The sequence below is a fragment of the Tursiops truncatus genome, chromosome 12 (genome assembly GCF_011762595.2).
Source record: "Tursiops truncatus isolate mTurTru1 chromosome 12, mTurTru1.mat.Y, whole genome shotgun sequence".
NCBI lineage: Eukaryota > Metazoa > Chordata > Mammalia > Artiodactyla > Delphinidae > Tursiops > Tursiops truncatus.
Genome location: NC_047045.1, coordinates 68,631,898 through 68,652,939, shown reverse-complemented (window position 1 = coordinate 68,652,939; position 21,042 = coordinate 68,631,898). Strand labels below are relative to the sequence as shown.

The following is a 21,042-nucleotide window of genomic DNA, read 5'->3' as shown; positions in this document are numbered from 1 at the left end:
ACTATATTTCTCTTTTAAGTGTCGTCTAAAATGAGGATTTTGCTGAAATGTTGCTTAAGTTACCTTGAATTATAGCCATGACTAAAAAAGAAATGCCACCTCTCCTCAGTTAAATACTTGTGTTGTTAACACAGGGTGTAACAAGAAAGAAAAAAAATATGAGATGTTACTTCACCAGCAAATGTGCCAACCTGATATCTGGTGATCTGGAGGTCTACACTAACTTAGTAACAGAGGAAGAATCTGAACCAATAAATTTTTTTAAGAGATTAAATGTCTGACTGAAAATCAGGAGTGACATTTGAAGTATCTTTTCCAGAAGGTCAACTTTATTCAAATAAAACAAAGTTACCACGTAGAAGGTTCTAAACGGTTACAAATGGAATGTGAGGAGGATTCTGAAGGAGTATTATCAATATTTGATAAAAAAAAAAAAAGATCCTTGCACGCTGGGCTTGTTGGTAGACTTCAAGGCAACTCCTGTTTCTCTGTGATAACCTGAGAACAGCAACCTTTTTCACACTGAGCGCCAGTTGGGCCTCTTTTAATACAATGGATAACATGACTGTACTTTCCTCTTGGGAACATCATAAGTCTATAAAAAATCTTCAAGTAAAATATCTGGAAATAACTGCAAATCTCTCATGAAAGCTGTCACCTGCCCTGGTGTTAATCGCCAGCCTTCTTCCGAGAGAAGTAAGAGAGGGGGCAAGCCGAGTCAACCGTGAGCTGCTGCCACGTGGGGCGTGGGGAAGTGGGGCCTCACTCCCAAGGACAGGGTGAGGGTTTGGGGCTTTACTTCAGGAAGTAAATCAGCACCTGCCTCACTTCAAGCACTGCTCCTGAGGTGTGCTAGGAAGTCTGGGAAACACACACAGACACCAACGAGAACAGACACTGATGTGTGATGGAAGATGGTCCCTGAGAAAATGGCCTGTAGGCACTGTTGGCAAAGCATTCTGAGATTTTCATTTTAGAGCTTATTAGAAAATGAGACCCAGACACACAAGGTCAAAGGTGGCAGACAGGAACACCAGGACACAGACGTCTATCTGCATTCTGAGTTCTGTCATACTGTCACCTAAGCCACTCTCTGAATCTGAGCATTATGGGTTTAAATTACAAGGGGGAAAGATTAATACCAAGGCATATCCTGGTAGCTGGTTTTGAGGAAGCTGCTGCTGATTTTAAGGAAAGTAAGGTTTGCTGTAACACAGGAGAATTTTTATGCATGCGTTAATGGGACCAAGATGCTCAGCATGTGTATTTGGAATATATCCTTTCAAAGGCTGGACGGCAGGAGAGGCTTCTTTATTCCACTTCACTAGAATGGGGGCTCCGCTCTGCATGAAGCATATCTGATGTGAAAGGAAAGCTGGACACACATGACATGAAGTGATGTAATCACCCAAACATCCCCCGGTGATTTGCAGGCACAGCTTGTAATCGCGCCACTAGATGCTTTCCCTTGCAACACACTGAGGTCTATGAGGTTGGGAAGGGGGCACTGAGCATGTAACTTCCAACTCTGCTGCGCAGTTGTGACTCCAGCAGAGAGTGGTGGCGTGAAGCACTGAGTGATATGAACCCTTTGTCATCTGTCAGTAGAGAGATGCCTATAAGGTTTAAGACATTAAGATCCAGCAAATATGTCAAAGAGGTAAGCATCATGTTTTCATGTGCAAACTTAAGATATTTTGAAAGAAAACCCAAGCCAAAGAGCCACCCATAAACTCAAATAGGCAGGCCAGTTGGTGTCTAAATAACGTCAGATCACATCATCGCTATTCACCAGGCAGACTACTCCCTGTTTCCTTCTACTGGGTTTTGTGCAGATAGTGGATACTCAGGATGAAAGACGTCTATTCACCCTAAACCTAATGAGGTGAATGGATCAAGTGGTTGACTTTTCTTTGGTAGAGACAGCAACAAAGGAATCTCCCGGGCATTCTCTGTGTCAAAGCTGAGTCCACTGGTGTTACATCCTAAGAGAGCAGACACCAAAAAGGCCATCATTCCTAGAAGAAGAAATTACCCCACCCCAGCGCCAAGCACCCTAGACTCAACCCCACAGCGGGCATACTCACCAGCCTCTCGGGTTGCATTTCGGCTTGCTGGCTTGGGTGGAGGGACGGGGGCCTGCTTACCAGGAGCCCTGGTAATTGTTTTAATAGGATGTACTTCGTCACCCTTGGGGCCGGCCCCAGCAGCGGCCCCTTTTGGAGGCACAGGTGTTTTTTTGGGCTTAGGTTTGGGTGTAGGTTTAGGAAGAGCTGGAAGAGGTAGAGCAGGAGCTGCCGGTGTTTCAGAGTGGTTTTCAGGGTTCTCTACAAATGAGAAAGTGAACAGAAGCAGACTGATACAGACACACGCCATACACACCATGCAAATAGAAGGAACGAGACATAGGGCAGCAGTGAGACAAACATGCAGCTGCTTGGCCCCTGGGAACAGTGGGCTTCTGCACCAGAGAGAGTGAAGGTTGGGGTAAAGAAGATCAAAGGCTAAAAGCCAAACTAGGGTGTGCTCTCCAGGTCCAAAAATCACTCCTGTGATAGAATAAGACTGCACGAGTGACTGTGATGAAGTTAAGTTCAGGGTGAGCGTAAATGTCCACCACCAGAGGCTGACACCAACCTCGAATCAGTGGTTGCTGGACGATGATGTGGGCATGAGTGCTAAGTTTTTAACCAAACTGAAGAACTCCAAGAGTGGCAGATCAGCGCATTACACACACGGCCACAGGGTGAAGCTGACGGCACAGCAATGGTTGGACTCACAGTTACCCTTCACTGAGGGACTTTCTCAGGAGAACTCAAGCCCCATCAACCTGAAAGGGATCTGTGCTCTGTCTCTGTCTCATTGTGGTCAAAAATCAATTATTTTCTAAGCTAAGGGAGACTCTCTAGAATCTGGTACAGGAAGCACAATGCACTGAATAAACTATTTTCTATTATTAAAATTTTCTCAAGTTCTCCCAGTGCACTAGGGCAGCTTCCTGTTTTACAATAACTTCCTCTGACCTTTTCAAACCGTGTCACAACTGTAGGAGGGTGCAGAAACCAAAAAAAATATCAAATTTGTTTTGTCGTGTAAACACAAGTAATGAGTTTAAAAAGATACACGTTAAAATTCATTTAAAAAATCATACCTAAGAAAAGAAGCCTCACACAAGATTTTGCATAACTAGAGTAGTATTAGTTTCTCATTTTAAAAAGTGGGGATGCTGAACGTTCATCCACATATTCACATCCTTATCTTTTCTAATTGTGACTAGTTAAAATGAAAATACACTTTGGGGGGGCTTCCCTGGTGGCACAGTGGTTGAGAGTCCGCCTGCCGATGCAGGGGACGCGGGTTCGTGCCCCGGTCCGGGAAGATCCCACATGCCGCGGAGCGGCTGGGCCCGTGAGCCATGGCCGCTGAGCCTGCGCGTCCGGAGCCTGTGCTCCGCAACGGGAGAGGCCACAACAGCGAGAGGCCTGCGTACCGCAAAAAAAAAAAGAAAAAGAAAAAAAAATACACTTTGGGTCCAAAGAGCTAAGCAGCATTTCAAAATGGAGCACAACGAAAAGTGTAAGACAGCGTTAAGACAAGACTGAGCCTTTACTGTATATGTTCTTCTATTATCAAATGACCAAGAAAGAATTTTAATATTGGAATGCATCACATTTTATTATTTCTTTTGTTTCATTTCTCATCCCAGTGAGTGTGAAGTGAGGACTCCTCCCCTTTTTTTTACATCTCCATCATTCTACATGTATAACTATCATAAAAATGATTGAAATTTCAGTATGTAATGAATAAAACTTTTCTTTTACCTTCCCTCAGTCATGCAACCCACCCGTCACTGCAGCCCAGACGGACTCCTGCACTTAACTGTACTCGTTATCTGAGCTACTTAGTCACCATTTATCAGAGGCTACTTTGTATGTCTGCCTTTCTGTTTATATATCTTGTCTCTTCAACTAAGCTGCGTAGCACCCATAATGCAGGAGCGGCGCTCCTAACCCACCAGGCCTGAACCACAAGGCCACTGCATGGCAAGAGTCAGAGTTGAGAACAACACAAGTTGACAGTCACTGAAAACATTTTATTTTAATGTAAAACATCCAAATGTACGTTGATTTGCTAGTCTTTTGACTTAGCTTAGAGGCCTGTTCTTTAAGTCCATCTTTGTACCTTTAGCCCCTGGCATAATGGACATCCACCAATAACACCATCCATGGTGAAAGCCCGTCACAGCGATCTGCACCACTTGGGATCCTAATTCTCTCTCCTGCTACAAAGCCTCACATCTCTTATCCTCTGCCTTCATGGCATATTACTGAGGGATCTTTTTTCTGTCTGCCTAAGGTTTTTAAATTCTAAAGTTATATCCCAAAGAATCCAGCTTCTGAGTCTGGGAGGGAGATGGTTCTCTCTATATGACAGCTGGAAATTTCAATTCCTACTGGGTTGAGAATGTACATACTACACGCAAACTTCCGGCTACTCCTGGAGAAGCGTGGTCCACTCCTCCCTCCTCTGTAAATTCTATCAAATTATCTGTGTGTGTTTGCCATATGGCCAATGTTTATGTTTACTCTGCAGTGATTCCTAACGGGTATATGTGCGTGTGTATGTGTGCGTGAGCACACGCACGCAAACAGTATACTTTTCTGACTAAATTATAAACTGCTTTTGTCTGAAATTTTATATTCCATCAAGCAAGATGCTCTAGACATTATGTCTATTCAGTGAATGTGACTGATCAGCTGACAGTTACTAACACACACACACACACACACACACACACACACACACACACACATCCGTGGGAAGTGAACTCTTGTATCTGGGAGATAATGAATAACGTCAAGAGGTATTTTTTACTATTAGCATATGATCTGAAGAAAAGACATAAACTGATGGTGTAGAGGAGTATTACCTTTTCAAGAGGAGGTTAAGAAAGGGCTGCCTATGCACTCTGGCTTGGTGAGGATACTACATCTCTTAACAATGGTCTGGAGGTGAGCTATTGACTACACTTCAAAATTTGCCTCCTTCCACCACATGGAGAGTCGAGTCCAACAACACTTAGGGCAAATCTGAGAACTGCAGGCGGCCTTCACTTTGCCTAGAATGCACTTGCCCCCATTCCTCTCCTTCGTCTGACTGCATCCTTCTTATCTCCTCCAGGTCTCAGTTTAGAAATATCTTCCTCTTAAGACCCAATTTTGGTCCCACTTGCAAGCTCCCTGGTTTGCTGTCCTCGGGCCTCCCAGAGCACTTTGCATCTTGTATTACAATTGCCTGTGTACGTGCTGGTCTCCACATAGGTCACGATCTGCTTGAAGGCAAAGGCCGTTTCTTATGCACAGTGTGCTCTTTCCCTGGCCCCCATGGCTGCCCTTCATGCTCACGTGGGGAACAAATGCAGGTAAGATACTTGTTACTTCATGGAAAGCCCTCTACAATGACTCAACAGAAATAATATCAGATACTTTGCAGATTTCTCCTATTTAATACCAAGCTATATTTAACAGATTGCAGATCAGTTTTTCTGCTTATATATGATTTATTGATAAGGAATAATGGGAGACTAAGAGGCCCGAAGGCCTTCAGGAAAATGTTTCCAGTGTTAGGCAGAAGAGGCCCAAGACCACCGGCCTAACTCAGAATCAGGTGCCCTCAGGAGCCCCAGGAACACCACGTGTCCTAGGTAGAACCTGCCCCCAGAGTAGTGGGAGGCCACTTGACATTCGTTTTGTTTTCTTTGACGCTGATGTTTCAAATATTAAAGCACTGACGTGCTGTCTCAAAAAGAGATACAAGCATCTAGGATGGTATGTGATATGGCTTTGCAAATATAACTCGTTAATATACGAAATGAAGTTCTTGGGTAAGTTGACTTAATGCAAAAGGAAGGGGCACACTGCACCCCAAAATAAAGGGTAAACTGAGAACATGGGAGAGTAGATTTGCATGGTAGTAAGTTCAAATAAGAAGTGAGATCAAAAGAGGAGCAGAGGTAAGAGTAAATCTTAAGCTGTTTTTTCAGTATTAAATGCTGTCTTTCCAGAGCAATGAATGGTTTGTTTATAAGATATTTTCTATTTAACATGATACTCCATGATGTTGGTCAGGAGTGACATTCTTTTTACTGTCAGGAAGTGGTTTCCATACCAAATGCTTCCCCTCACTCAGGGTGGCTCCAGCGGGGCCACTGTCTACACAGCGAGAGGGAGGCTCCTCTGTCTTACTGGTGCTGGGGCACCATGTCCAGCCTTTCCATCTCCTTATGTACAGACCAGCCAAGCAAGATGTTATCTTGGACCTTATTTGACCAAAAAGAACTGAATGTACTAATCCAAAGTAAAAAATAAGAAAACAAAAACATCTCTCAAATATCCATGAACCTATGAAGCCTGCCATCTTTTTGGAACATCAGGCCTGCTGGTTTAATTAACATAAAACTGTCAGCAACTTTTTATTAGGCTGATAAGGGAAATACGGCCTTTGAAGTCTGTCCAGTCCACTGACTGACATTCCACACGGACCAGGCAAGCACTAGAGATGGCACTGTTACATAATGAAGGATGTGATTTTGAATGTGAAAAGGCTGTAGCAGGGACAAAGCACAGATGGATTTGAAATTTAACAACGTGGTGAGACAGAACAGTTGGACTAAAAAATAAAAAAGTAAAAAAAGAAATCACTGCATTTCAACTGAAAACTCTTAAACTCTATTCAGGTCTGTTTTCTCTTATGTTCCAGGAATATTATCATTAAAAATTTTAGTTAATTTCTCATAATCAGTTATGAGAAATCAACGAACATATGATCTTAAGCATAACCAGAGCCCTTCAATGGAAACACTAAGTAAAGCCCCATGAGTCCCATACTTAATATGGAATAAAGCAAAATAATAAATTTCCAACAGATTATTAATAGAGGCTTCTAAAATTTTTAAAGGCTAATTTATATTCAAATAATAAGAGGTTATGGACTTCCTGAGAAGATGATTTTAAGTTGTGTCTGTCAAATGTTCTTTCGTTCCCTTTGCCTTTGGAGGATTTGGGTCAAGAACAGAGGAAGAGAAGTTTCCTTCCAGCAGTTTCTAAGAGTTCTCAAAATGCCTAGAGAGCCCAAACTAGGTTTGACAAATTTATGCCATCCAGCTCAGAGGCAGGCATTATGGAAAAATAGATGTTTTCTGAGGATTCATTTCTATGCAGCAGGAAATCATCTAGAATCTCCCAACAAAGCATTACCTTACGGGGGTTTCAGTTCAGGTTTGCATAAGTAAGAGGCTTGGGGGTTCCTGCAACCGTGATAGGAATGGTATGGAGATGTAGTCAATCAGTGACCAGGAACTTGTGAATGTTCTGGGGGTCCTTGATAGACAAGTATTTTGCAGTTCTGCAATCTACCATAGTATTTCACTTTGGAAACCAAAGTCTCTAAAGAAGCCTTCAGGGAATGGCATAATTGCCTCTGGCCTATTTTGAAATTTCCAATTGCACAGACAAATCGTGGAGCAGAGGTTATGGCCAATCCAGCAACCAGAATCCCCGGCATTACTGGGAACTATTCCTGGGTCTCCCAGAAATGCCTGAACCTGGACCAGAACTTACAATGTTGGGTGTGCGGATGCCACCAGCCAAGCTCCCACTTCTAAACAGATAATGCTGGGCTGAGTGAGCCATCTTGTTATGCTATTCCTCCAAGCTGAGCTGCTATAATTTGAAAGTAACCAGCAGAGAAAGATGTTCAGACTGCTGGCTTTTTTTTTTTTTTTTAAAGATACTGAGGGGCTTCCCTGGTGGCGCAGTGGTTAAGAATCCACCTGCCAATGCAGGGGACACGGGTTCGAGCCCTGGTCCAGGAAGATCCCACATGCCACAGAGCAACTAAGCCCGTGTGCCACAACTACTGAGCCTGCGCTCTAGAGCCCACGAGCCACAACTACTGAGCCCGTGTGCCATAACTACTGAAGCCCGCGCGCCTAGAGCCCAAGCTCCGCAACAAGAGAAGCCACTGCAGTGAGAAGTCCACGTGCCACCACCAAGAGTAGCCCCCGCTCACCGCAACTAGAGAAAGCCCGCGTGCAGCAACAAAGACCCAATGCAGCCAAAAACAAATAAATTAAATAAATAAATTAAAAAAAAAAAAAGATACTGAGAGAAAGCTCCTGAGAAAAGGATAACATTCCCAGACATCTCCAATGATAGAAGAGGCCACCCCTTCCGATTCTTACTATTAATTAGCCCCCTTTAATAAAACATTAAATGATGCGTTTATAAAATGGATGTAGCTACCTGAGGAAACCATCCAATTTCTCTTTGCTAGTTATCGTTTCTCTCCTCTTTGTATTTGCAGAACTCCTCTCTACTGGTCTTAGGGTCACTATTTGAAGCCTAAGACCTGCTTCTCAACTTTGAGCTGTAAAAGAATGTGGGGTTTCTCTTGATTTTACCTTTCTTATCTTCTGCCTTTTCCTCCAGAGGTGGTGCTTTTTCAGCTACAGAGCCATTACCTTCTTCAGATTTTACTACATTTTCCTCTCGGGTAGATTCCTCTCCGATGGGTATCATGTGCCCGTTTGAATTTTCAAAGTTAACTGTTACATCTCCATCTAAAAATGGGGAGAGAAACACCTAGATGTCTAACGTGATGGCTTTCTTAAAACCAAATTTTCCAGTTACTAGGACTGTAGGGTTCAGGTTTATGTTTCAGACCTGGGAACCAAATACATCCTGGACTATTTTCACCATGTTTCACTGAATAATTCATTCAAATGAAAGAGCTAGAAAATTCTTATTCTTGGAGGAAAGAAGCTATGGAGGGAGTATCCAGGAGCCATCTCAAGACAGTTAGGAACGATTAACCTAATTATAAAATATCCCTAGGCAGGAGAGTCCCTCTCTTCTTGGGCTTAGTTTTGGTTGAAGTCAATACTTAGGAGTCTCTCTGTCATTCAGAAACTGACCTGTGAAAAAAGGAATCTGAAAAATGGAATAAACATTTTTCACAAGCACCAAAAACACAAGGTGAATGCAAATACACAAATAACATGAAATGCAACTACACATACAAACGATTAGTGGGAGAATATGAACATCTCCAAGCACCACTGTCTCCAGAATATTACATCCATGACATGGTAACTTTACACAGTAATATAACTGCTACTCTATTCAGGGAAAGATGGCAGTAAGGCTAACTGTATTTTCATTTTCCTATTTATGGAAATATTAAAATGTACTCAGGGAATTGTCATATATAGCTGACCAGGAAGTCTTTAAGCTGGGCTAATAATAATTTGAAAACATTAGGAAAAAAATGTAAATAAAGCAATTACAGGGGAATTTTTAAAAAATCACAACTGAAATTAAAATTTATGTTATCTAAATCACAAATAACTAATTTTAACACCCCTGAATGTTTATAAATTCCTAAGAGTTTCTAAAGTGAGGGAGATTTTGCCAAAACTCTTAATTCAGTGATGCTTGAAAATTTAACCGTAGTTCATATCAGGAAAATTTTAACAAGCTGTGCTGCCACTGTAAAAGTGAAATAAAGGATTGGACGTTTTTACTTAGCAAGCTTGAAGAAATGCATGATTAGAGCTGATTTTATGCAATTTTTGATTAATCTTATTTTGGCAATCATTCTAAAACAGAGACCATCTCCCAAGTTTTCATTAAATATGATTGAATTGCTTTGGCTTGACAATAAAATCCATTGGCCTTATTGACAGAAACAAGCATGGCATTTTAATAAGTAAAATACATGTCGCAGAATTATGTCATACTTAAAATGAACAACTGTTCCTTAGTCACGTAACGTCCTATAATCCGATTCCTGTATAAAACTAAAATAGACAATAATTGAAGGCAATGCCATTACAAGTAGATCTCAACTATTTCAATAAAATTAAGGTAATGATTTTTAAAAGACTATACAACAAACCAACAAGAAAACAAAAGATTCTTAGTTCTTATTACTGGATTCCAAGAAATTTGCTAGTGAAAAAAAGAGGAAGGGGAGACACAATATAATATCCAGGTACTGGATTCAGAGAAACAAAAAATAATATAAGAACAGAAATTCCAGACAAAATAGAAAACCACTTCTTTATATAAAAATCCTCAATTTTTAGGTAACCCAAATATAAATTTACCTTTGTTTTCTATGACTTTAGTTGGTAATGAAAACATGTTGAAATCATGTTAATGACAATGTAATTGTTTTAACCATTATTACATTAAAATTTCTTTAGTAGACTAAATAACTAATTTTTAAAATTCAGAACAAAAAACCTAGAGAGAAAATTAAATAATTGTGAGCACAAGAAGAAATTGGATTATCACAAGATAGAAAGAAATAATCAACAACGTAGAAAGATACTTACTCTGAGATATAAAGCCAAAGTACAGGAAATAATAGAAAAAGGAGTCATGTTTGTAATAAATATGGAATTCAAGAATAAAACAGAGGAGAACTGAAGTTATTATTAATTAATTGGTGTATTGAAAAGGTTTTCTAGTTTTGTATATTATTTTATCAATAGAATTAAAATAAGTCAAGTCCTTGATATAGTTTATGTATGTAAGTAAAATACAAGCTCAGCAAAGGAAGGCAAGACAAGGTGCTGAGCCAGGCTGCAGGTTACAGTAAGATGTGCCCACTCCAAGTCTTACAGGAGCATTTGTGTGCAAAGGAAGGAGAAAACTCAGACAAGAGTCGTCAGCTTAAAGTAAACCAAGAGATAAAACACACAGAAATAAGTGGTTAAATAAGAAGCATGAGAGTATTTGAGGGATTTCCCTCTTTCTGGTAAACTGGTACATTGGGGATACAGTTAACAGAGGAACAGAGACAAGAAGAAAATCATGTAAGAACAGAAGTTGGGTGACTCATTAGAAGGTTAAAGAGGACACCATGGGAGAAAAAGAAAGGAGGCTGTTATGCAGGCAAAAGCATCTACATGCCTTCATGTTAAAGCTAGGGAGAAGATGGAAGGTAAGAACCAGAAGATGTGACTAAACCTGGACCAGACCATGGACTTCTCAGGAGAGAAGGCCAATCACTGAATTTTTAGATTGAAGTTAGATTTTGGCATAAAAAAGGTCATCTAAAAGGAATAATAATAGCTGGGAGTGAAGGTATGGGGTGGAATGGGATGAGGTCGAATCCAGGGTAGCTGGCAGGATTTTAAAAGTCTATTTGGCTCACTGAATAAAGGGCATGATTGACAAGCACTGTCAAGAGCTACGACAAGGTCAAGAACATGAAGGCAAAGAATGAACCTTCACTGGCAGAAGAGACGAGGTTTTCACCAAGCACGGCAGCTTCCAGTCTCTGGCTAGAGCTGAAAACAGACCGAAATTCTCAAGATAATTGTTTTTGGAAAAATGACAGAAAACTATTTTCCCCAGCCCTTGGCTGAAAGTGGGGAAGGGCTCTATTTACAATAAGCCTCACTGGGAATTTCTAAGTATTTGGTAATTTCTGTAGTTCTATATAGGGACCATGCAAAAAGTGGAAAGTAAGGTTCGGTAATTGATGACTTCCCAAACATTAAACCTACTACGCTATGTTTATGTTAAAGACTGTTTTGTTATTTTATGTTTTAAAACTTTTCACGTTCGGTCTGCAAACATTAAATAAAATAATCCAATAGAGTCAGATTTCTGGAAAGTAAGTATATGAAATCGTAATCCATCTTGCAAATAGTTTAACAGATTAGCCAAAATAAAACCAAGCAATATTAAGCATTTCTTTCAGCTGACCACTGCCACTTGTCTTTAGAAAAAGTAAACGCTTTTCTAGCTATAATTTTTAATTGGGTAAAAAAAGAGGCCTTTAGTCTCTAACTTTAATACTCATTAACAGTTTCGATCAGAAATTTTTCCTTTCTTTGAAAAGGTTTCCAAATAAAGGACACCAAAACAGTGCACTGGCCCACGCTATAAAGGTGATGGCCCAGCACTGAGCTTTCAGTGGACATGTAATTTCTCTGCCGTCTCCAGGGAGATTAGGGAGGAAGCAAACTTTGATACCAGTAGCAAGCCCACCTTCAAGTACAAAAAACGTTAAGGATGTACATTTTTTATTTCTAAAAGTCCCAGGAAGGAAATGACTAGCTTCAAGGTAATAGAAAACTAGGGACTACTTTAAGTTCCTTCATAAAATGGAGTGAGAAAAGTACAATACATAAAATACCTAAAATTTTGAGGGCTCAAGAAAAATGGCAGTATTCGCTCCAGACGTCCCTACTTTCTCTGCAGGAGTAAAATAGTAAAGCATCTCCTAGCTCCTTCTAGAATATTCAGATGCTGGGAAAAGCATGGCATTTGGACTTACAAATAGTGAATGCCTAAAGAGGTTAAGCTCTTTGCAAGCAATATATATCAGGAAATGAGAAGAACTATTATTTCAATTCCAAATCAACAGCATTTTATTTGTGCCTACAAAAGCACAATAATAATATTTTACGCCAGTAAATGTTTAGAGGGGTGGGGTGAGGAAAGGCATGAGGTAAGTCAGCAATGTTGCAACAAAAATTTCCTTTAGTTTTATAGTAGTGGGAGCAATGAAAATCACTCAGTACTATTTATTTGGAGAAATAACCATCTTGGTATTTCTTTTGAGGGTCTATCTCAGTTTCCATCTAATCCTTGTCTTTTTGAGAAAGATTCCCCCTTGGGAGGATACAGGAAAAAAGGGAAGAAGATTAGAGGTAGGGGAAAAAACACTTGGAAATAATAATTGTTAGTGATATGGTCAGACAGAGCTAGAGTCAAAGAAATGAAAAGAGAACAATGCTGGGAAAATTACTTGAGAGAACACATAAAGCAGATTAATTTAATTTGCCCATTAATCCTTACTGACCGTACATTTGAGCGTATTACAGAGCATAAAGGACGAGAGGTCTGTTTACCATCTCTTTTCTCTCTCTTCTCTTTTCCTGGTAGACTTAAGAAACCAAAAGGCATGAGCCAAGCTAAAACTTTGCATTTACTTAAACAATTGAGTTTACTTGTATAGACAGATTGAAGCTCAAGAATAGAGAATGAATCATGTAAGCATTTGTATCTTATCTGTATCTCCTGCCACAGAGTAGCTTTGTAAAGCTTTAGGTTTAGGGTGACATATGGTGAAGGACTCACCAAAAAGGTCATTGTATTTCTTCTCTAGAAAACCTTAGATTCTCTGCAGCCCACAAAGGCATTCTGAATTAAAGCAAGATTCTCAGAGTGTGGTACTTTATTTCCCAAAGACCATGATCATCTTAAATTTCAAAAGAAAATGAAAGAAAGACCAAAGAAGGAAGGATCAAATTATTTTAAATGTATGATTAATTTCCTCACCTTGATCAGGCAATTCCTTAAGAACTCCCCTTCTTATCAGCTCCTCTCTACTTTGTCTTGTAGAAATCTTCCTTTCTAATACTTTTAAAAAGAATAAGCACAAGTAAGAATCAAGTCATTGCTTAAAATAATTATGAAAAACATTTCAAGTAGAATCGAGCATATTCATTCTGTTGACTTGAGGCTCAAACCCCAGTTTTTCTGGTTGCCTAGCAAACCACGTGATTGGAATCCACATAATTAGGACAGGGCAAATAACCCTAGCCCAAGACCTGAAGCTCAGCCACTGAGCCTCGTCTTCCAAATAACAGAATGTGGCCACGAATCCAGACACATTATCTCATATCAACTATGGAGCACCAAGGCTACTTCTCACTCGGAAATACCCCTTTCTTTAGTAACGATGCATTCTAAAACACAGGCATCTGTGAATGATGAATGTGCAATGTATGAATGCGCTTATATGGAAAATAAACTTTCAGTAGACACTCAGGTAACTCATCTGAACCCCAGACAGAAGGGACTACTTTTCTAGTGTTTTCTTTCTCACATCATCTATTACAAAAGTCCAACATTTCTGTAATTCTTTTCCCTGCCATACTCACAAGTTCTAGAGTGTTCTGGTGTATCCCCTGACAAATCCCAAGTCTTGGGAGGATGGAGTTAATTCATGTTTTCATAGTATGTAAAGGAATGGGAAACTCAACACTGACTCTTCTTCTGGAAGAAAGTAAATTCCTGGTACAATTTCAGAGTTTAGGAGTTTAGGAGCTCAGGGTGGGGCTTCAGTAGTATTCACCTTGTATGTCTATAATATTAGTTCCTAAACCCTACATGTCTATATGACCACTAGTTCCATTCCCCCCTTTCAAGGGTCATACCATCTTCTAATCCTTTGAGCCAACATTCCTCAAAGTGCGTTTGCCAATCTCTATTCCCTCTGGATGTCCTGTTCAAGAAAGCACCTTGACACCTAAAACAGGGCCAGAGAAGAGATCTACCTAGGGCTCTTTGGGGAAAAGGAAAGGTACATTGGTGGAGAGTGGGTATGCACAGTGGGACTAGATTCTGACCCCCCCCCACTAATATTCCTACCCTTGGCTTCATAATTTGCAAATCCTAAAGTCACCCTGGACAACATAATTTCAAGACCTAAATGAAACCCCATTGCCCCAAGCCACACCCTCACACATACTGAGAACGTGTTTTTTGGGGGGGTGCTCCAGGTGGCCTGATGCTAGGACACTGGGTGGGGGAGGGAGGGACGTGCCTTAGACCAGCAGCTGTGTATTAAGCGATGACATGAGCCCCAGAATAGCAACACTTAGTCTCTTAAAGAAATTGGATTTTTTCCCCTTTCCGATAACTAGGAATTATGTATCTTGGTTGCCAGAAAAGTCAGAGAAAAGCTTGATATTTACCATAGATTTCATATAATTCATGGATGAAATCTGTTTCCTCCTTCTTAGCAAGTGACCTGACTTCATTTATATTTTATGTATAGCATATGTGTACTCTTTGTTCTAAGTTTTGTCCAACTTTTTTTTTTTGGTTAGACTCAGAATGTAAACAAACAAGAAAATGAATAAATGAGTAAGTGAATGAAAGGTCAAAAGAATGATACTGAACATCTCATTGGTTCACTTGGAGACACACACAGAAACCCCACGCCCCTTTAGGTCACTCACCCAGCCCCACTCTCCACCACCCCTTGCAGAAGCAAGTGACAACAGCTCACTGAAATGTTGGCGATTTCAACAGACAAAGTTACCTGGGTATGGGGGGCCAGCAGGAGCTGTTCTTTTATGGGAGCTCTTTTATGTAAAAAGAGTACTGTTGCTTAAAGGCAGCTCCAACGTGTTCAGCTTTGTCAAAGAGGAGAGAACCCCGGTCAGCACAGGAAGCCAAACAAGAGCACCCACAATGCCACCGGGGCACTGCGGAGATTGTGTGAGGGGTTCAGTAGGACCCATTCACACCTGACTGGGCCTCCAGCGGGAGCAGGCCTCTGAGACCTCTCACAGCGGGATCTCAGCCCCTACTCCTGGGGCTGGGCCCAGAGACCCCCAGCTGTGCTGCACTAAGCTTGAGGCTGCAGGCACCACTGGGCACAGGACGAGCCCACATCCTGGGAAACGGAAGGCACTGCCTATTCAGAACACAGTCATTGTGGCCGTCTGCCCCTGGCTCTTAGGAAACAGAGCTTCTAATTGTTTGCTCCTCCGGTAAAGTGGCCCAAAACACAAAATAGTTGTCAGAAGTCTTGGATGCTAGCTCCAGAGCTTCCACAGCCAGTTGTGTGATGCTGGGAACTCTTCAAGTTCCAAGGCCCCTGACCCATTATCTGTAAATCGAGGGATGAGAGTCAATGGCCGCTAAAGGACAGGTGGTCCAGCTCAAATAGTGGGTGATCCTGGATCACTAATCAAGGCCATTCTGTAATCTCTGCTTTGGGCACCTTTTAAAAGCTTTCATATTTGAACTTAAAAAAAAAAAAAATCATCAGAGAGCCCGAAAATATCCCCTTGTTTCTGCCTTTCCGTTATGGATCCCAGAGGATGCTTTAGTTTAGTGTTAAGTTTTCTGTTGCTTTAATTCTAACTTAATCTCAGCTAAAAATCCCTCCTCTTTCTTCCATATAAATACTGGAGCTAGACCTCGGCAGCTTGGCTTCCTGCCAAGAATCAAACTCCACTGCTTTGTTCTCTTGCTCTACCTCCTATAAAGGGGCCCTGATAGGAAAATGCCTTTGGCTATTTGTTTGGTCTTTGGCTGAGGGCATTTTTAACACATAATGCAGATATCTGTGTCCTGGGCCAAGGAGAACAAACTACAGGCAACTAAGCACGGAAGGTATTTTGTCAAGGCACCAAGTTCCAACCACCGTACTCCCAGAACAAGTATCTCACTCTTCATCTTTTAAAATATGTGCCTCATGTTTACAGAGTGTCTGTGTGTTTGCAGAACACATTCACTGGACACTTTTTCATGGGCTCAGAAGTGTCTTGCATTGGAATGAATCCACGAGGTCATTCTAGTCCAACATACCACACAAAGCAGGAGCCCTTTCAGGAACATTCCTGAGATGTGCTCACCTGCCTGAAGACATTCGGAGGCAGGAGGGTCCCTTTGTGGCACAGCCCCCCTCCAGTTCTCCATTGCCCTCACTTTTAGGAAGGAATACCTCACCAGGAGCCAAAATCGCACTCCCGCCCTGTAACTTCAGCCCATTCGTCAAGCCCACGCTCCCCACAGCTCTAGACTCGAGCCAGTCGTCTGTGAGTGGAAAACAGCAAGAGTGACTCTGGGTCCACTGAGAGCAAAGTGGGTCATGGAAGCCTCCTAGAATCTGATCCCAAGTATCCACCAGCTGCTCTTCGACTCTGAAGCTCACACTCATCTGCTCAACAACAGCAGTAATGCTGGGGCGGGGGGGCGCGGTTCTCACTCACAGCTGTAGCATACCCAGAATCCTGCTGGGGAAGAGACTTAGCAGGACACAGATCACTGAATGTAATAGTTGGGCTTCTCCATGAAAAGTATTGTTGCCAGTTGAGTAAATGCCTCATGGTTACTCAGTTTTATCCTAATTGAAAAAGCATGTGTGATTTTTACCGCAAGGCCAAGCAAAACCATGATTTCTTTTTTTTATAGAGTTGATTTACATTATTGTATTAGTTTCAAGTGTACAACATAGTGATTCAATATTTTTATGGATTATACTCCATTTAAAGCTATTACAAAACCGGCTATATTTCCCTGTGCTGTACAATATATTCTTATTGCTTATTTCTTTTATGTGTAGTAGTTTCTATCTCAATCCTCTACTCCTATCTTGCCCCTCCTCCCTTCCCTCTCCCCACCAGTAACCACTAGTTTGTTCTCTATTTCTGTGATCTGTTTCTGTGTTGTTATGTTCATTCGTTTTATTTTTTAGATCCCACATATAAGTGATAACATACAGTACTTGTCTTTCTCTGTCTGACTTATTTCACTAAGTATAATAACCTCTAGGTCCATCGACATTGCTGCAAATGGCAGTGTTTCCTTCTTTTTATGGCTGAGGAATATTCCATTGTAAATATATACCACATCTTCTTTATCCATTCATCTGCTGATGGACACTTCGGTTGCTTCCATATCTTAGCTATTGTAAGTAATGCTACTATGAACATTGGGGTGCATGTATCTTTTCGAATTAGTGTTTTTGTTTTCTTTGGATATATTCCCAGGAGTGGAATTGCTGATTATATGGTAGTTCTATTTTTAGTTTTTTGAGGAATCTCCCTACTCTTTTTCACAGTGGCTGCACCAATTTACATTCCCACCAAGAGTGGAAGAGGGTTCCCTTTTCTCTACATCCTTGCCAGTATTTCTTTGTGCAGAACCATGATTTCTGTTTTACTCCCCACTTTGGGTGAATTAAAGTTCTGACAGTTCAATCCTGATTACAACAGTTCATGTTCTCTCCAAGTGAAGGAAGCACTGTGTTCCATTTTCCCGACTTCAAACCTATACTCTGGTTTTTCAAGTATTTGAAAAGGACCACTCTTCCAAAAACTTCCAATGGCTGTCCATCTCGCACTGAATAACATCTCAACTCCTTGCCATGGTCCCTAAGATGCCCCACCCCCTACTCCAGGATGGCCCTCCCCCAACCTGATCGACTCCTAACCACTCCCTCCTGGCTCTCTCCGCTCCAGCCCCTCCAGCCCCTGCTGCTTCTCACCTGAGGCAAACTCCTGCCTGGTGGCCTCTGGCCTTACTGGGATGTGATTTTTCAGACCCCCACAGGGCTCATTCCATCACTTCCTGCTCATTCCCTCACTTCCTTCAAGTCTTTGCTCAAAGGTCACCTTATTAGAAGTCCCTTCCCTGTATACCTGATGGAGAATAGCTTGCTCCTTTTCCGATCTTTATCCTTCTTAACCTGCAAACTGTGTCCTGACCTCGGACATGGGATCTACTAACTTTGTGTAAGTGTAGTCTCCATGAGAACCAAAACTCTGTTTCATTGACTGCTGTATCCCCAACAGTGCTTTCTTTGCAGGTTGTTGGCACTCAGAAAAAAAAAAAGTGTATTTGTTGAAAACAATGGATTAAAAGAAATAGGCTAAACAAAAGAAAATAGGCTAACCATGGTCTTATTTTCTGCCCCTTCCCCACCTCCAGGGTAGGAGAGAGCAAGCGAGACCTGTGGCAAAACCGTAAGAACAAGCGTCTTCAGTCTTCTCCCAACTTGACTGCTTGGCTGAACCAGCCCAAGGGAAAATCCTCAGCTCTGTCCTATGGCTCATCTGAAAAAGTCCCTGTATGCTCTGAAGAAGGGAGGTCACAGTGTGTAGAGGACAGACACCAGCCAACTAGCAGGGTGTAGCACACGATTGGACTCATCATAAATTATAAGTGATTTATGATGTCCTTCTGGGCACGGAGCCTGCATTCAGGAGAGGAGGCTGGGGCACATGCCGCCAGCTCCTTTCTGTGGATGCATGGCCAAGATTTTATATTACTCTGGAAGTATCTGTGAGAGTAAATCTTGCAGTCCACAAGCCACTTGTGTTTTCTTTTGGCAGGGAAAGAGAGCCCTAATTCTCAATTCTAACACCGTTTAATGTCGGAACAAAATAGAAGAGCAAATAGGAGACCATTAAATAAGCGGACCATGTTATCTCCTTGGTTCTGAGTCCTGAATGGCCTTACTGTGAAACAGAGACAGAAACAGAGACCTGCTTGTCTTGCGTGGAAAGTGTTCTCTAAGAGCCTGGCTTTGCTTTACCTCTCCCTCAGTAGTCATTACAGAAAACAGAATGTCAAGAAATGGTCTCCTTTTTAAAAGACCCTTCACTAGGGCTTAGCTAAATCATTTAAAGAACTACAATCACCAAAATGCCACCCAACAGGACATTTGCAAAAACCTTCCAAAACATCTCAAGAATGTAAGGCAGAGAAATAAAGCCAACAGCTCCATCTCAAAACACTCAGGGGTCTGGCCATTTTCTTGTTTATCCACGCCACTCCCCCTACTCACAAATCCTACAGACTCCTGAACAAGTCCAACTCCTCACAGCAGCAGCCAACCTTTACAACTGGTCCCAAAGAACCATTCTTCCCCTCACTTCTTTTTTCACCTCACTTTTGCAAAAGCCCAATGTTAAAGTCAACCTTTACTTCTTGCCATTTCCTAAACACTTCCTGCACTTCCTCTGCTACATTCCTTTGTTTCTTGCTGCTAGAATCAAGCTGTTTCCCTCTCCCTCTACAGTGAAATCCTGCTAGAATTTTAAGTCCTCTTCAAACAGCGCCCCCTGCATGGCGATCTCACTATTCAGGCTGGTAGAATCCATAATAACTCTCTATGCTCCTAAAGCACTTTTTCTTTTTTTTTTTTTTAACTGAAGTATAGTTGATTTACAATGTTGTGTTAGTTTTGGGTATACAGCAAAGTGATTCAGATATATATATTCTTTTCCAGATTCTTTTCCATTATAGGTATTACGAAATATTGAATACTGTTCCCTGTGCTATACAGTAAGTCTTGTTGTTTATCTGTTTTACATATAGTAGTGTACATCTGTTAATCCCCTAATTTGTCCCCCCGCTTCCCCTATGGTAACCATGTTTATTTTCTAACTAGAGCACTTTTATTTTTAAATTTTATTTGTTTATTTGGCTGCGCCGGATGTTTGTTGTGGCACACAGGATCTTCATTGTGGTGTGTGGGATCTTTAGTTGCAGCATGTGGGATCATTCAGTTGCAGCACGTGAACTCTTAGTTGCGGCATGTGGGATCTAGCTCCCTGATCAGGGATTGAACCTGGGCCCCCTGCATTGGGAGTGCAGAGTCTTAGCCACTGGACCACCAGGGAAGTCCCTAGAGCACTTTTTTGAAAATAATTTATTTATTTTTGGCTGCATTGGGTTTTCACTGCTATGCGCGGGCTTTCTCTGGTTGCGGCGAGCAGGGGCTACTCTCTGTTGCGGTGCACAGTCTTCTCATTGTGGTGGTTTCTCTTGTTGCAAAGCATGGGCTCTAGGTGCATGGGCTTCAGTAGTTGTGGCACGCAGGCTCACTAATTGTGGCTCACAGGCTCTAGAGCACAGGCTCAGTAGTTGTGGCGCACGGGCTTAGTTGCTCCACGCCATGTGGGATCTTCCTGGACCAGGGCTTGAACCCGTGTCCCCTGCATTGGCAGGCACATTCCTAACCACTGCGCCACCAGGGAAGTCCCTAGAGCACTTTTAAATAACCTCTCTGTGCCTCTACTTTCTCATTTACAAAATGAAATAACAGCTGCTACTTTCTGGTTCTTCTGGAGATTAAATGAGTTAAAACAAATAAATGTTAGACTAGCCTAGAATCTAGAAAGCACTGAATAAATGTTAGCTATTACTATTACTGCTGTTATAGCACTTACTATTTTTTTATTGCTACATGGATACATAGTTGCCCATTCACATGACTCTAGTCTAAGCTCTATGAGGTATGTCTTGTGTATCATTTCATCTCCATGATGCTAGAAATGATACACTGCAGAGTAGATACTGTGCACTTCAGTTTTGTTTTGTTTTTGCAGGGAGGTAGGGGAGGCATGTCTAGTACCCTTTTCTACCTTTTCTATTTATCTTAGAAACAGCCCTCATGATATTTAGCCTTTGAGGAACCATCCTCCGCCTCTCT

General features: G+C 41.6%; 1 protein-coding gene across 6 annotated transcripts in view; it reads right to left on the bottom strand.

Annotated features, from left to right (window-relative positions):
• The window catches only part of PHACTR2 (phosphatase and actin regulator 2), a 254,176-nt gene that overhangs the window by 42,364 nt on the left and 190,770 nt on the right, over positions 1-21,042 (bottom strand). For 5 of the 6 annotated variants that reach the window (XM_073789680.1, XM_033867798.2, XM_073789679.1 and 2 more), the window contains 3 exons: positions 13,362-13,442; positions 8,462-8,620; positions 2,088-2,327 (listed from right to left, as the gene is read on the bottom strand). In XM_073789680.1, coding sequence (XP_073645781.1) covers positions 2,088-2,327; positions 8,462-8,620; positions 13,362-13,442 — 480 coding nt within the window. The remainder of the gene's footprint in view (positions 1-2,087; positions 2,328-8,461; positions 8,621-13,361; positions 13,443-21,042) is intronic. The other variant, XM_033867799.2, reaches the window with a different exon arrangement.